The following is an 18168-nucleotide window of genomic DNA, read 5'->3' as shown; positions in this document are numbered from 1 at the left end:
TTTTTCATGAATACGTCAAATCATTTATCCCTCTCTCTGAAAGCTATTTTACTTTCACTTAAGAATGAAATAAGAAAGCAAAACCTAACACAATTCACTAATCTGTTTAGTTTATACTTAAAACATAAACATATTTGCCAGAGGGTGGGCTCCTTTCCTAAAAATTAAGGCTGTCTCTTTTTTTCTTTGTTTCTCTAACAACTGGCACAACTTCTCAAGTTTTGTTAAACCTGTGGATTTATTTCAGTTATACATTCTTTCCTTATTCTTAACGTAATAAATTACCCCAAAACTAAGATAGAACTCATTACCAAAGGACACTTTTTGGCAGGGCCTCAACAGAATGGCTCCTATTTTTTTTTTTTTAACATTCTGTATGTGGAGCTCATCTAAAATCATTGTGAATAGGGTGCAAGACGGCGACAAAAGGAACTTGAATTCAGATCCTATTATCATCCTGTTTTCAACATGTACATAAAAGGCTATGATCTCCATGCTTAGGTATTTCACAAGCAGGTCATTAGGTTCATATAATAAAGAACTCTTCCATTTTCTGCATGCCCAAGAAAAGTAACATTCATATAAAATAACAAGATCACTAAACTTAGTGCCCTCACAGGCACTCTGCGAGACCATGGACTGATTTCCACAAGGCTATCAATGCTTAAAATATCTCCAAACTTTTTCAAAAATGGTTACAAGGTCTTCAGTTAATAAAAATAAAATAGCAAATTATATAAAAATAAATCCATTCCACCCAGATCACACAAGCTTGGTGTGTGAACTTCACGTAGGGTCTCCTGCATACTGACTGAGGCACTGACTACCATGAACCACATGTGCCTATGTGCTGGGTCACGGGAGGGAACAGTGACACTCCCAAGGTAAAATTCACCAGCTCCAGGCGAAGCAGTTGGCAGACCACATTTCTTTGAACTGTGAAGTGCAGCAAAGTTGCTAATGCTAGCAGCTACCATTTTTTTAAATTTGTGGCTTAGCACAATAAAAACTCAATGTATCTTCCTGGCTGACAGATGGCCTTCCATATAATCATTCATGGATTCTGACTTCCTTCATTTCATGGCTCCATCATTCCCCCAGGGCCTTGGTTAGACTCCTCTCCTAAATTCTTTGCATCCAGCTGGCAGATGAGGAAAGAGAAAGAATGAGGAGGATCAAACTAGTGCTTTTTCACTGAACACAGATGAAAGTGTTGTTGTGTATCACAAAGCTTTATCTAATTGCAAGGAGTAGGAAAAATAGTCTAGATGTGGGCCAAGAGGGAGACAAAACAGGATCTGGTGAATACTTAGAAGTCTCTACAATAGAAAGGCAGTTTGTCTGAATTACCCTCGTAGATAGTTTGATAGCCAAATTTTAGAGTGTGTCTCACTGAATTATTATAATCATTACCACAAATAGAATAATTAATTTTTTTTTACAGTAATCAATAGATTACCTTACCCTGACAAGGAATCCTTACCCTGACAAGGAAAGAAGTATGGAGCTACTGAAAGATAACAGCATTTTCAGTACAAAGTGAGTTCAGTTTACAAAGTACTTGAGGTACACAACTGTGGATGTTAACATGAGTCATTTATGTCAAGGCAAGGATTGTGAACTTCAGAATTTTTTTTTTTAAAGAAAGACTGTGTTTATAACAATGCCAGTGGGTAAATTAGAGATGGGGAACTAATGGTAGGGGAACCACTAGAGAGGCGGCAGTTCTAGCAAAGCAATAAGCAGTAATGAAGCCATGAGGTGACGGAAAGAAGCTCCCAGATTCAGGACATAATTCTATGGAGATGGGAGATGGGATAAGACACAGAATGGGATAAATGAGGGAAGAGGAAAAGTTAATAATTATGCTATAAGGAAGTTAAGAACCCAATCCAATGATGCTCTGGGTCGGAAAGTCTTAACCAAGGCTGCTGTGTTTCACATTGCCAGTAAGCAAATACAAGAAACTATTCAGCTCTGTTTCTGTACCAAATCTCTGAGTTTAAATTGGTGGCTCAGAAAGTAAGGAGTCTACCTACAATGCAGGAGAGCCAGGTTTGATCCTTGTGTCAGGAAGATCCCCTGGAGAAGGAAATGGCTATCTACTCCAGTGTTCTTGTCTGGAGAATTTCCATGGAAAGAGGAGCCTGGTGGGCTACAGTCCATGGGATGGCAAAGAGTCGGACACGACTGAGCAACTAACACACACACAGTGATAATATTTCTAATACTATCTTATCACATGGGAATAATTAAAGCACATTACCTAAATTTGAAATTACACAGAGTAAAATGTAGTAATAAATCATTGCTTTTCTGTCAGCACAGAAAAATACACTAGGCCACCTTTTCAAAGCATATGATATATTCTACTGTGTGAAACATAGGTGGAGTATACTTTAAGGGAAAACTTTATATATAGATGGTAACAAAATCAGCAAGGAGGTAAAGAGCATGAGCAAAACATCCAAGGACAATTATAATGATATTTTAAAATATTTGGATATGTAAACTTGCAGGATGTCAGCATCATGTCTGTTTTAATTTGCTATATACAGTTATCACCTTTAAGAATACCCATTCCAATCAGTGGAAATGCAATAACTACACCTTTCAATGCCTGTTTCAACTTTGAATTTAAATACCAACATAATCTTCTGCTCAAAAATCACAAAGCCAATTCCAGCAGAGAAAATTATCATACACTTGTTAAAAAAATTAAACTACAGATAACTGAATTGTCATTCCAAATTATGTTAGTTGACTCAGAAAGGGGAATTTATATTTAAACCAATCAATCTGTATCTAAAAACCCATCCAACAAACTCATTTTTACCAGAGTCCTGAAGTAAATACTACAAAGAATTCAGCTTTTAAGACATGCCTCTAGAAGGAAATATAATTGTGTTAGAAATAGTAAATTTCTCTATAACCACAAGGAAGATGTTCAGAATTCTCATCTAGTTAGATGTGCACTGGTTTTCTTACATGGGGCAAGTAACATAGAGCTCTAAGTAACTAATACTTAGTATAAGTCACTACCATTTAGTATATTAAAATTACTTACAGCATTATGAGAAGATGACCATGAATTTCTACTCTACATAGCAAAAGTGTCAAGAGCCAGTGACTATCCAGTGACTGTTGAGAAAGGAATGTGAACTTTGCAGCATTCTCTCTCTTGTATACACACACACCACACTAATGGATACTGTGCAGACTTCAGGTATAATCAGATTAGGTGACCAATTAATTTCTTTTTTTTAAAAAAATCTGTACACAAATTTTTGTAACATTTTATAAAACAGATTTTTATTTGTAATAGCCCCAAACTTAACCACGATGTACTCCAATAAGTGGTGGGTTAAAGAAACTGTGGTACATCCGTGGATCTTGGAATTTTGCTTGGCAATAAAGGGGAACAGACTATCGGTACTCTCAACAACTTTGATATATGTTGGTGGCATTATGTTGAGTGAAAAAGAGTCACGCTCAAAAGGCCACATAGTGTATGATTCCTTTTATCTAACGTTCTCAAAATGACAAACTTATACAGACTGAGAACAGCCTGGTGACTGCCAGGAGTCAGGATGGCGGGTGGTGGTGGGGGGAGTGGTGTGACTGCGGGGCAGCACGAGAGGGGGTCCGCGTGGCCTCCGCCGTCTGTGATAGGGCAGCTCTGCATCTTGATTACGCTGGTGGTTACGCAGATCTGCTGCACACGCGATAAGACTGATACACACGTATAGCGTCAGGCACACCAATACAAAAATCCTGGTTTAATGCCATACTTTAATTTTGTAAGATATACTCATTAAAGGAGAAGTTGATGGAGGATACATGGGACTTCTCTGTACTGTCTTTTCAACTTCCTGTGAATGTTTGTTTATCTTTCAATTTCTATTGGGGTGAGGTTGATTTACAGTGTTTTGTTAGCTTCAGGTGCACAGCGAAATGAATCTGGTATACATATACCCACTCTCTTAGATTCTTTCCCCATATAGGCCATTACGTAGCACTGAGTAGTGTTCCCTTTGCTATACAGTAGGTGCTTGTTAGCTTATAGTGTATATATGGGTGAGCAATTAATTTCTTAATCCTTAAGTATATACAGAAACTTTAAGTTAAAGTCAGACTATAGGAATATACAACTATAAAGATCATAATCCACAGTGTTAATCATATTTCTAGTCTAATCACGCTGACTTATTGCCTTGTCCTCTTGACATTAGTAACAGGGGAAGGTTTGGTGAAAGTTTTTCATGAAGGAAGAAATATTTCCTCCATGAAACTGGTTAGGAAAGGTTTGGTAGGAAATTATAACTCAAATAATAACTTTTTTTATAAGGACAAAATAATCCGGTAAAAAAAACCTGGAATATTTATTGAATTTAAAAGCATACCTTTCCACAGAAAAATGTGAGAAATAGAATCATTAGTGCATATGAATTCTTTCCCTTTTAGGGGTTATCTGAATACAAAATCTCTTATAATTTTAATACTCACACTAGAAAGGGAATGGAAGAGATCTATTCATGTTCATTTATAACTTCTTAGGATATTAATTCTGCTAAATGTCAGTAGAACATTTTATGTAGCAATGAGAAATTACACTATTCAGTAATATATTTTTACAACCGCAGATGAACCTCAATCTTGTGTAACTGACTTCCTAAAAAGTTTGTATAAATAACACTTTGGTAAATTGAATAATTTTACTTGCACATAAATTGGATATTCTCTTAAGCAAATAACCACCCCAAAATCTGCTCTTTACTTTAAAATTTTTACATTATAATAAAGCACAAATTAATATGTAATTCACATTCTCCTACTTGGAGCTTAGAATAATCATGATCTTTATGACAGATCTGAAAACATTTAAATTTTTAATTGAGTATGTCCACAGTTTTTGGCATGATGGTTTTTTAAGTTTCTCCAAGTAGAACAGCTTCAGAAGCTGATTTCATGTTAATTCCACAAGGCTAGGCCAAACTTTAGCAGAATATTTTAATATGTCTAGGCAGCAATATCGGAGAACGCAATGGCACCCCACTCCAGTACTTTTGCCTGGAAAATCCCATGGATGGAGGAGCCTGGTAGGCTGCAATCCATGGGGTCGCTAAGAGTCGGACACGACTGAGCGACTTCGCTTTCACTTTTCACTTTCATGCACTGGAGAAGGAGACGGCAAACCACTCCAGTGTTCTTGCCTGGAGAATCCCAGGGACGGGGGGAGCCTGGTGGCTGCCGTCTATGGGGTCGTACAGAGTCAGACACGAATGAAGTGACTTAGCATAGCATAGGCAGCAATACAGCTTAGACCTAGATATATTAGAGAAGCCACAAGATGATGCTCTCCTAAGTTTCATCTAGTAAGGGAAAAACACATATAAGTAAGTATTCAGTATTCAAAAAAGAATACCAAAAAGCTCAACCTAATCTTGAAAGAGAAGCATAGGAACATAATAATTCATATGTGAAGTTCAAAGCTCAGAGAAAACAGTGGGTCATATTCTTGGAAGATTTTAAATAACCTGAGTTTGTTGAGAAATATAAATGTGAACACCCCAACTGCACCTAGAATATGTATTCTTTAAGGGTTAAACAGCTCTTCAGACATGGTAGAGACTCAATAAATATTCATTGTGTGAAAGACAGAGAAAATCCACTAGTTTTACCCATCAACATACTATCAACAGCTACTGCAATACCTGAAAATAAAAATTTCTTAAATGAACAGTTATCACTGAAATTAAAGCTGTACTCATCCTTTTTGTATTTTAACCAAAAAGACAAAGAGTGAACAAATGCGATCAACTGGCCAGGTGTTTTTCAATAATGGGTCACTTAGATATGTAAAGAATGACCAGAATTTTAAAATAAGGTTTATTTTAAGCTCTCTGATCAAAATATTGCTGCATATTTTAGCTTTTCCCCAAAACATTATTTCTGAGCACAATCTTCCTAATTTTACAACACTAATGAAACTGCATTTAGCAGTATTTGCTAATCCCTGCTTAGTAAGTATTAGACACTTAAATGAAACCACCTGACTTCAAACAGGAAAAGGACAGTTGATTCTTTTCAGAGTACCTTCAAAAACCCTTCAGTAGAAAGAAAATGACGCTGTCAGAAAACTCAAAACTATCATAAATATAATTTGTTTATAGATTACCAGCTAATATAGAGAAAAATCAGTATTTTACCATGATCTTTTGTACACATTTATGGAAAGATCATTTCACAGGTTACATGCACACAGCAAACAGTTTTTAAAGGTAACTAAGCAACTGAGCTCTGTAAGTTTTTTTATTATTTTCTATGATACAAAGATTACTTCACTAATCCAACTTATAAACTGATGTATTTAACTAGGAAACTAATTACAGAAGAAATGTCATGAGAAACTTCATCACATAGACTCTATAAAACACTTTCAGTATCAGAACAACAATAGAAATGCCATGTCTCATGTTACTTATGAAAGGATCCATATTCCACACTATCAAAGAGAGCGTGCAGTAAGCACAAGGGGCACTGAAGGATGTCACAGCATCCTGAAAGCAGTTGTTAAAATGGAGACTGAAATATCTCTCTAGATCACATCAGCAAACCTAGAAAAAGGAAAAGAGCCCAAGCAGGCATAAACGGAGAAGACAGCACACCTTACTTTGCCAAGAGAATGAAATATAAAAAGATACTATTTTGAATGCTGCTGAGCTGTCACAGAACGGTGGAGGTTAAAATCAGTGTTATGCTTGAATGGAACCTTATGATGCTTTATTACAAATGCAAAGGTTACATTATCAAATATGAAAATACAAAAGACTCATTCTGCCCAGATTTTGAGATTTCACACGAAATCTAAATTCTGTCTTAACAAAGTGTATTTTAAGGACCGAGGGAAAGGCCCACTAATGACATAATGAAGTTCTGAAGTGCTATGGCATTCTTACAGACATATCTGAGGCCCGAATCACTGGGAATACCTGCAGCTATTTTAAGTTCTGTGGACCCTAGAGTTTAGTCCCATTTAGCTTTCTCTTCACCCAACCCCCTGCCAACTCTATTTTTGGCCTTTCTGTGTCTTAACTACATAAGCAATGGGATTACCCATTGTGCATGTTTTCCTGTCCCATAATTAACTGGGTTCCAAAAGCAACTTCCAGCTAACCTGAAGTCAGGACTTAGAGAGTTACATGGCCCTGTGGGCCTTCTGTGCATGCCACCTGACCCTGAGCAAATTACTTAACCTCTCAAGAGAGAAGTGAGATTATAAAAGTTATCTGTGAAGAGAGATTGTAAAAGTATTATAAAAGTATTCTACACTGAGTTCTGGTTAAGACTAGTTGCTCAACACATAACTAACTGTACGAAGAATCATCTAGTGTATACAGTGCTATAGCAGTGGAGACAGTATGGTACTGGCATAGAAACAGACACATAAACCAATGGGTCAGAGGGCCCAGATAAATAAATCCACGCATATTTGTTGTTGTTCAGTCATTAAGTTGTGTCCGACTGGACTGCATGGACTGCAGTACGCCAGGCTTCCCTGTCCTTCACTATCTCCCAGGGTTTGCTCAAACTCATGTCCATTGGGTCAGTGATGCCATCCAACCATCTCATCCTTTGTCACCCTCTTCTCCTATGCCCTCAACCTTTCTCAGCATCAGGGTCTTTTCCAATGAGCTGGCTCTACACATCAGACCAATGGCACAGAGGGCCCAGATATAAAAATCCACAGATATATGGTCAACTGATCTTTGACAGAGGTACCAAGAATATACAATGAGAAAAGGATAGTCTCTCTATACATGGTGCTAGGAAAACTGGATATCTATGTGCAGAAGAGTGAAACTGAACCCCATCTTATACCATGCACAAAATTAACTTGAAATGGATTAAAGACTTAAATATAAGACCTGGAACTGTCAAACTCCTAGAAGAAAATGTAGGGAAAAAGCTCAGTCCTGGCAATGCCATTTTGGATATAATACCAAAAGCACAAGCAACAGAAGCAAAAATAAACAAGCAACTATAAAGCTTCTGCGCAGCGAAGGAAACAATTAACAAAACGAAAAGACAAGTTATGGCACAGAAGAAAATACCTGCAAACCATGCATCTGATAAGGGCCTACTATTCTGGATATATACATTTGCTGTACCCAAAATATATATATGGAATTCATGTAACTCAATAGCAGAAAACACAAATAAGCTTATTAAATAATAGACAAAGGAGCTAAGTGGACATTTTCCAAAGATGACATATAAACAGCTAATGAGGGCACATGAAAAGGTGCTCAAACAGCACTAACCAGAGAAACGCAAATTAAAACCACAATGACATACCATCTCACACTGGGTAGAATGGCTACTATCAAAAAGACAAGAGAATAACACACGTTGGTGAGGATGTGGAGAAAACAGAACCCTCGTACACCACTGGCGAGACAGTAAACTGGTGGGACTGGGAAACAGCATGAAGGTTCCTCAAACACTTAAAAACATATAATCTAGCAACCTCACTCTGAGTATATGCTTATAGGAAATAACACCAGGATCCTGAAAAGATACCTGCACTCCCATATTCAATGCGGCATTATCCACAATAACTAAGATACGGAGAACCTCTGTGTTCACTCATGGCGGAATGGACAAAGAAAATACATACATATATGTATGTGTACACACACACACACACGGAATATTACACAGTCTTTTAAAAAGGAAATCCTGCCATTGGCAACAACATAAATGAACCTGGAGGATATTTTTCTAAGTGAAATAAGCCAGACACAAAAAAACAAATACACGGGGGAAAAAACAATTATGATCTCACTTATGTGTGTAATCTTAAAAAGTAATCCACAGGAGAGAGTTGAATGATGGTTGCCATGGCCTGGCAGGTGGGGAAAGTTGCTGGAAGGGTACAAACTTAAAGTTGTAAGACAGGTTAGTTCTGGGAAACTAATGTACAGCTGGTGACTGTAGTCAGTAATACTGTATTGTATACTTGGAATTTGCTAAGAGTAGATCTTAAGTGTTCTCATCACACATCAAAAAAAAAAAGGTGCTCTGTGAGGTGATAGATATGCAGTTATCTTGATTATGGTAATCACTTCACTTTGTAAATGTATACCAAATCATCACACTGTATACCTTACAATATATACAACTTTGTCAGCTACACCTCAGTAAAACTAGTTTTAAAAATTCAAAAGAATCATCTAGTTTAATAAACTTACTTTTACTTTTCCTTTCCATAGTAGACTCTTTTCCTTACCCAACTAAACTCTTAAAAAGCCCACTCATTTTAAAGAGAGAGAAAATAAGATGAAGATTTAGGGACATAGTGTAAGTCAAACGTTGCAAGTGGATAAATAACTCAAGTCTCTTGACTTCAAATCTGGTTATTTTTCAGCATACCTTTTTGTTTCTAAGGTTCTTTTATGGAACCATTTGGAAAATAATTTTTTGGTTTTTAACTTGATAAGAGAAAAAAGCCAGGTTATTCTATTAAGGAATAAATGGGGCCACACACTGTTTCATTCCACATTTATCAGAAAAAAAGACCCTTCCCAAAGCAAATTTATATGATCAGCAATAGGCCATGCTCATTCAATCTTATATTCAATAGTATCTATAGCAATCATTTTAAGATATATCATAGGTATTAACAAAACTAATTAAGCCACAAAGAGTTCATTGAGGTTTTGTTTTTTCTGCTTAAGAAAACAATTGTATAATGATTTTAGAAAGCCTTTGTTTCACCAAATAGTTAATATTTTAGTCATCTAAAAGCTAGCTATGTGAAGTTCTCCCTGTGACCATACTGGCTAAATAAGGGGCTATTACTGTCAGCAGGAGATAGACACTTGATCTTTAGTGACACTAGGCAGAAATCTGTAGCAGTTTTTGCATTCTTGTTATCAAACACACCCAGAAGTTTAGTGAGTTTCTTAATTCTAATATCTTGGAAGACAATTTTGGACACCAGTCTTCCCACACAATGATGAGTCTCACAAGTTTAACTCGTCCTTATTTTTGGTGAGCCATCATTAAAGTACACCATAGTGGCATTTCATTAAGTTACAAACATTCAGAGTTCAAACCCACAAATTGCAGGATAACTATTAGCTTCTTAGGGGTGAGGGGCTGAATTAATCCAGCACCAGTTGCTGGGACTATCACCTGAGATCAGAATCTCTGCTTAGTGATTCCTGAAATATTTACCAGTTTATCACCGCATATAACTAACTTTTAATAATCATGGGGAAAAGTACTTCTCACTATAATACAATTCAGAAACAGTACAGATTCTAGAAGTACACAAGGCCAGATACAGCCAATTTCATATCCTTGACCCTTCAGGAACCAGGATTTCTCACACAGTCACTTATACCTGACTTTCTCTCTCTCCTCTCTTCTCTCTCTCTCTTCTCTCTCTCTCTCTTCTCTCTCTCTCTTCTCCCTCTCTCTTCTCTCTCTTCTCTCCTCTCTCTTTCTCTCTCTCTTCTCTCTCTCTCTTCTCTCTCTTCTCTCTCTCTCTCTCCTCTCTCTCTCTCTCACACACACACACACACACTCACTCACTCACTCACTCACTCACTCCTACTCACACACACATTCTCAGGCTTTTATGTGACAAAGAGATATGACCAATCCAACCATATTCTATTTCAGTTACATTCACTAACCTAGGTCTTACATTTTTAGACATTCTGAAAATGTCAAAACATACTCCAGCACAGTGTAATAGTGCTGTGGAAGCAACAGAAAACCTATTCATTAGTAATTTTTACAGCTCAGAAGTCACAGCTGATAACCAGTATCAAAGTCTTCTTTCAATTAGGAGCAACAGGATAATCCTGTAGAGTGAACACCGCATCTAGAATCAAAAATTAGATTTCAAATCCACTTTCTTGATGAATGAAAGTATATACTGCCTTAAGCACTCACATGTTTTCTTCCTTTCTACCTACATCTTTAGAAATACAACATAATATTGTAGAGGTTATTGAGGTATCTGGGGCTTCCCAAGTAGCTCAGTGGCAAAGAATCTGCCTGCAATGCAGGAGATGCCAGAGGCGTGGGTTCAATCCCTGGGTTGAGAAGATCCCCTGGAGGGAGGAAATGGCAACCCTCTCCAGTATTCTTGCCTGGGGAATCCCATGGACAGAGGAGCCAGGAGGCCACAATCCATAAGGTCGCGAAGAGCCAAACATGACTGAGCAACTAAGCCTGCAAGATTGAGGTATCCATGAACTTGCCTCGTCCAGCCAGCTGCCACAGTAACATTTACCTGCGGTAAACATCACAGCTTAAAGGTATCTGCCATGCTTGCTCCTACAAAAATGAAATATTTTTTTCCACAATTTGTTCATAATTAAGAATAATCCTCTTTTCTTCAGAATTACTATAAAGCCATTATATGTGTGTATCACATATATATATTTTATGTACACACATATATGTATATATATTTTTTTTTGCAGAATAAACACAAATCTTGTTCTTCTAGAATAAGCTGGATGAGTGATGAAGTCATAGTCAGTTCCAGGGACTCAGATGAGGGGTAGAAAGGGAAAGCAAGATGGCTTCTGGCTCTTCCATCAGTTTCTCAAGTTTTTTACATCACGGATGATAGTGTGCTCTCTGTCTTCCACTTGCTTTAAGCAAACCCAGTTAGCGACAATTATGAGATAACCTCAACTTCTTGTTAAAAAAGAACACAGGACAGAAACAGCACAGTGATTTGGTCTCTTAGACATTTAATAAGAGAACAAAATTATATATTGAAGACAAAAAACAGCAGCAGCAGGCACAAACCCCAGACAGGTGCTAAGGAAAATCCTATCAGGGGATTTAAACTCTGGAGAAAAGACTAAACTAAAATTAAGAATAACAAAGTCATCAGTAGATACGTCTTGGCAGATTATTAGCTACGTGTGAAAGCTTAGATAAAATGGGCTTTTAGCAATGTTTTAAATTTCAGATTTAAGAAAAATCCTCTCCTACTAGCCATTCGTTGAACATTGCCATTTATTTCCATTGTTATTCATTGCCATGGAGCCCAATTACTCCTTTATTTTCTTCTTCACATTTAGTCTGCATTAGCACAAATAAAAATCACAAGGATACCATTACCCTTCAACATTTCCCCAATATATAAATCCTAATTTGCATTAAATCCTTGAGGAAACATACACTGTGGTGAATGAAATGTCCTCTGTAAAAAGTAAATAATGAAGTAATTTTTAGCTAAATATATGTACACACAACTTTACAGTTAAACTGATCAAGGTGCTTTTATAACACTAGGTGTATACAATATTCAATATGCTTAGAATAATAGTTATTTGAGAGGAATGTAATCTTTGAGCATGAAAAAGTTTAAGAATATAAAACTTCTATAAATTCACTCAGATCCATTTTGCTATTGACCCACTGATGTAGAAGTTTTATGTACCATAATTAATGGGAAAAATTAATGAATGCTGCTGATACTTAGTGTAGTTCTCAAAAGCTAAAAATCTTTCCCCAAAATCAGTATTTGAAAGCTATCTCTTTAGGGAAAAAAGTCAAAGCTTTAACTGTCAGTATATTTTTCAGTCTAGTATAATAAAGCTTTGAAACAAGGATCTAAGCACAGGAGTGGGGGACCATAATTTTCAAAAATATTAGCCTGAGAAGTAACTTTATAATAAGAGAATGTCTGAATATCTTTAAAATGGGGGAAAAATGTAATTAAAAATGCTGGAATTCTACAAATTGAGCACAGCACTAAAAATGACTCAACAGGGGAAATTTAATGAAAAGATAAACTGAAAGCAAATTGACTGATTAAAACACACACACACACACACTCTGAAGGCAGTCATTCAGGATTATATGTTAGTTGGCTTTGTATTTTCTTTTAAATAGAATAACTTCTTAATGTATAAAACAATAAAGCTCTCAAGCATTCATGAAAAATTCTTATCAAATTTCACTCTAGAGTTAATAATCTGTTAGACTACTAGGCCTAAATAAATCTATTATGTTAAATCAGGAATTAACACATGCTGTTTTCCATAGCAGGAAATATATAAAATTATAAGCTCTTCATGTTTTTGTTATTAGGTTTGGTACCCTTAAAAATAAGTAGTATTCTACATCCAGAGTGCTCTAACGCAATTGTCTTTATATCTTTTAGAATTTATAATTCATCTCAATGCTCAGTCCTTACAGAAAACCACAAAAGGACGTGCAACTGCTACTTACTGTCTTGAACAGTAAAACTGTATTTGTTCTGTTTTTGAGCCCATAGGTTTTGCTTTATGACGTTTTCAGAATGAAGCAAATTTATTCTATTTTCTTTTCACTGTTACACATGATTTCTAAGATCATTAATTTTAACACTAACATCCTGTTACATTCTCATTTGAGTTGTTCTATTTATCTCGAAGGTAGACTTACATATTAACATTACAAAAAATAACTATTTGCATAATACTTTATGATTTTACATCTATTACAAACACATCACAGGGAGCCTGAGGATGCATTCAGTAGCTTGTCATTCACCACTTCAAGACCCTTCAGAACTAAACAAGGGGGAGGGTGACATTTTGCTAATGGCAGAAGTAAAGAAATGAATATAAATAACAAACTTTGAAGTTTTAAAAATGCAAACTAAAATTTTTAAAAATGCAAACAAAAATATGATCCATATGCATAAACAAGATAGTTTCAATTTATAAAACTTGGTGATATTTGTAGAAAGTAAGGTGTTTGGAGATTTATGTATCTTCTATTATGACAGCCATTTAAATTATCTAAAACTGTTCTACAAAATAAAGAAAATTAACACCTTCCTGCTAAATTTTATAAATTATATCATATTAAAACTGTACCTATTTACATAATTCAGCTTTTTCTCAGCCTTGTGAAATAATCTGATTATCACTTATTACTCTAGACTTAACCCTATAAATGCATATTAAGAATGTTTCAGAGGGAGATAATGATCTAACATGTTTAGAAATCATGTTGTTTCATAACTTCTTGGTAAAACAACTACAAAGAAAACTGTTTACAGCTTCTGTATTTTCTTCCATAGCTACCAGTGCAGATAAAAAAATACCGAATGCTGTTATGTCACCTCTAGTCTAAATGCTCATAGCACTTGAAGCTTTTTGTAAACAATATGCCTCTATACTAAATGCCTACCCTGAGCCACTAGCTACCTAACTGAACATTTTTAAATGTAGTTTTAAATGCAGCACAATACCGTCTTAAATACACACACACACACACACACAGGAGTGTGCAGAAAAGGAAGGAGGTGGAAAGCAAGCAATGGAGCACGTTGTTGTTTTTCATTCATGCAGTATAGTGATGTCAGTGTCTGCAGCAGCAGCAGCAGCGGGAGGAGCCTTGACCTGTGGAGGCTAAAATCCACTGAAGTCAGAACCTTGCAGAATTCAAAAGAAACTGAGTAGATAATCGTTTGAAAAAATTGTTCAACTGTTCATAGTATGAATTTTAAATAGCAAAGTAAACACAAAAGATTAGCTCTATAGTTTTAACTTGAGTAGAGAGGAGTAAGGCGGGATGTGGAGAAGTGACATAAACGTAATATCATCAGCGAACTGGGGGCAGAAGAGCCTACATTCAAAATCACTTCAATGTAAGAAACTGACAAACCACTTGATGTTAAAACCAACAGAAAGGCCTCCTCTAGTCCCTGTACAAGCTCTCTGATGATGCAAATCTGTCTCCTGCACAACTAGACTCAGAGAAGCGTTTTCATCATGATTGTGTTAAAATTGCATTAAACTCAGATGTGCCGTACTACAACAAAGAGGACAGTTTAAGTCTGGTCACAAATTTTATTAAAACTACTTGATGATGGACCTTGTAATTCCTAATCAATTAAGACTTTTGAAAGATGCAGAAAAAGCAAGTTGTACTACAATCTATTGTAAGATGTTAGTGGTTATCAGCAAAAGGGGAGGAGGTAGTAGATGGCCATCATACTGTTGCAGCAATTGCTCAAACTACTCTTACTATGCCCACAAAACCCTCTGGACAGAATCTTTCTGCAGTGCTTATTTTATGGCTCTCATATTAGTCCTTAAAAGAAAGTCCCAAAACCCAATGGACATACTGTTGAAGCTAAATCACTCAAAAATGTACGTAACTGCTGCCGTCTTTTCTTTCTGTTACCTTTCCTTTCATACAGTTCTAGAAAATGAGCAAGGGAGTCGCATATGGCATTAATCTGTTAGAAAATGGTGGCCTTTTCTGTAAAATACAGCCAAAGATGTGTGTTCAGTTGTGGTCATTATTAGGGCGATCACGTTGTTTTCATTCATTCATTCAGGATTTGCTGGAGGATGTCAGTTTCTGCAGCTGGCTTGACCTGGGGGAGGAGTAGGGGAGCAAATTCCTTCTGGTGCATACAGATTACAGGATGTGTTTCTTGGTGCTCCTGTACACATACCACTGCACTACATCCTACCCTGCCTTCACCATCAAGTGGTCTGAAAACAAGGGCCTTAGCAACATGCAAATTACAGGTCCGAAACACTAAAACAAAAACACCCAAACTGCAGTCTATCTTACTAACACAATCACTTTCTCCAAGTCTAAGACCCTCATTGAGAAAACACCATGAAAAAAATTCCACATACCATATAAAACACCATACAGAGCTCCACAATGTTTTCCTCCCAAGCAGAGATTTTTCCACTCTGTTACCGGTATGATAGGGTCTCTCCACAATGCAGAAGCAGCAGCAGCAGCAGCATCTGTAACCCTAACCCGGTATCTAATCACATGAGCTACTACTCCTCTCTTCCTTATGAGCTTTACATCCCTGTTTTGGCTTATCTCCCTCTTCTCCCCCAGGACTCAACTAGATCATGCACTATGTCCCTAGAGATAAACCAAACCACACCAGAACACAAAACATTAAGGGAAGCCGACAGCATCCACCAGGTCTCCATTGCCTTTGACAACTAACAGAAAAGAAACTCGAGATCCTTTAATAGCTGAACTGAACTGTTAAGTGTACTTACAAATGGAAGAAAAAAAGTAAGCACACTCCACAAATAGGTCCTCAGAAATTTACCATGCAAGTCTTGAGTTGGGCATAAACTGTTTTCAGTGCAGTACCGCCCAGATGCATATGACTATATAAAGTAGAGAAAAGGAGACCAAAAAAAAAAAAAACACCAAACACTATACACTTCAATTGCACATCCAAAACTGTCCCCTCTACACACCCAACAGGATATCCTTACATCATAACTAGTGCCTCCACCCCTCCAAAAAAGAAAAAAATTACCCCGGTAGGCATAGACACATTATGGGAACTTTGTAGGAAAGCACAAAGAGGCTGTAGAGATTACAACCACCACCTTATCTGCTGCCGGAGTTGGTGTGCGTGTTTTTTTAAAGTGTTTCACCCAGCTCCTCCTTCCCCCACTACAAACAGCAAACACAGGAGTGAGCTAATCAGCTCTTAAACTGAAAAACCTTTCGATGCAGGCGTGTGATGGTAGATAAAAGCTGAAGGGGAGGCAGAAGGGTCAAATAAAAGTTGCTCTGCAGTCCGCTCCTCCAAGCCCCGCAGCGACCGCAGAGGGGTGAGGTTCCCAAAGCCACTTTCACACCTTCGATAATGCACTAGCAAAGAGAAGCCCGGAGAGGCTGAAGTTTCCACGGAGGGCACCGTCGGGGAAGGGAGACGTAGCCCGGGAGGACGGAAGGGTTGGGCTCGCTACCTCTGCAGACGGGCGAGCCGGGGCTCCGTCGCTCAGGTGAGTTGCTCCTCCGGTGGCTCTCGGGGGACCGTCTCGGGCGGCCCTTGGCCCGCGGCGCCTGCTCGGTTGGGGCCGCGGCTGGCGGCGGCGTCGGGCTGGGCGGGCTGGGGCCGCGGGCCGCGCCGGGCCCCGGGAGGCTGCCCAGCGAGGCGGCGGCGGCGGCGGCGGGCGGGCGCGTGGGACTGTGCTGGCTGCCCCGCAGGAGTTGGTAGGGCACCGTGGCGCGGATGGGCTGCAGCAGCCGGCCGGCTCCCGCAGCTGGGGCGCAGCCCACACCGCCGCCACCGCCGCCGCCTGCACCGTTCCCGCTGCCGGCGGCGGGGGCGGCGGGCGGGGAACCCGCGGCGCTGCGCCGCATCCTCTGCGGCGGGGGATGAGGGGTCTGAGAGGAACTGGAAGAGGAGGCGGCAGTGGACATGGTGGCTCCGCGGGCCCGGGACGACGCCGGCCGACACCGAGGCGCGGAGCGGGAGGCGCGCGAGCGTGTGGGAGCCGGCGCGATAGTGCGTGCGAGTGTGTAAGGGGGAGGGGCGGGGGTATCGGGGAGGGGGAGGAGTCTCCCGGCTCCCCCTTCCCAACGCGCACCCCCGCCGCCTCGGCGAAGGGGGAGGGGAAAGCTGCGAAAACAAACGTCCAACGGCCCCAACCGCCCGGCCGGGCTCGCTGTGGCGGTCACGGCCGGGGCCGCAAGGAGCCCGAAGCCGCCGCCGCCGCCCCGGGCATCGCGCTGACAGGGGAGAGGGGCAACCGGCCGGATCACGCCGACTCGCGGGGCTGCACGCGCGGGAGAGGCCGGTAGCTGCAAAGAGGGCTTGGACCCCTGCTTTTGGGGACCAGGGTAGGGGGAAAAGGGCCTCGAGGTGCCCGGCTCTCCGCGGAGCCGCGCCACCGCAAACGCCGCCGCCGCCGCCGCTTCTGCCCTCTCCTCACTCCAAAAGGCAACTAACCCCTAAGCTGTACCCCGCCCCCGGCACCGCCTCCCGGCGCTCGGGACCGGCAGCTGCCGCAACGAGCATTCCCATTGGCTCCGTCCTTCTCCACCAACGCTGTAGTGATTGGTTTCAGGATAGGAGTGAGAAGAGTATCTGCCAATGAAAGTGGGTGTCCTACTCTGGAGGCGGGATATGAAGGGGTGGAAGAGGGAGGAGGGGGCTGTGCGCGCAAGGAGGGGCGTGAGAGTTGACAGCCTTTGAGGTGAGAGGGGGACTTTGATTGGGCTGCTTTGGGAGAGTGGGTCCGTACGTGTCCTGCCCCAACACCCACAGACACGCGTACACCCGAGGAAGCAGGTTACGAGGGCTCCACCCTCCAGGGCCGATTGTACAATATGAGACAGAGGGTACATCAG

The 18168-nt window shown here is 39.7% G+C and overlaps 1 protein-coding gene and 1 long non-coding RNA gene across 5 annotated transcripts in view; one reads left to right on the top strand and one right to left on the bottom strand.

Annotated features, from left to right (window-relative positions):
• GLCCI1 (glucocorticoid induced 1) overlaps positions 1–17332 on the bottom strand; it is a 107255-nt gene extending 89923 nt beyond the window's left edge. For all 4 annotated transcript variants that reach the window (XM_061413536.1, XM_061413538.1, XM_061413537.1 and 1 more), the window contains exon 1: positions 16782–17332. In XM_061413536.1, coding sequence (XP_061269520.1) covers positions 16782–17238 — 457 coding nt within the window. In that variant the 5' untranslated portion in view covers positions 17239–17332. The remainder of the gene's footprint in view (positions 1–16781) is intronic.
• LOC133245873 (uncharacterized) overlaps positions 14040–18168 on the top strand; it is a 178463-nt gene continuing 174334 nt past the window's right edge. Inside the window, exon 1 of the long non-coding RNA XR_009735793.1 lies at positions 14040–16817. This is a non-coding gene — a long non-coding RNA (uncharacterized LOC133245873). The remainder of the gene's footprint in view (positions 16818–18168) is intronic.

The sequence above is a fragment of the Bos javanicus genome, chromosome 4, assembly GCF_032452875.1.
Source record: "Bos javanicus breed banteng chromosome 4, ARS-OSU_banteng_1.0, whole genome shotgun sequence".
Taxonomy (NCBI): domain Eukaryota; kingdom Metazoa; phylum Chordata; class Mammalia; order Artiodactyla; family Bovidae; genus Bos; species Bos javanicus.
This window is presented reverse-complemented; position numbering and strand designations above follow the sequence as displayed.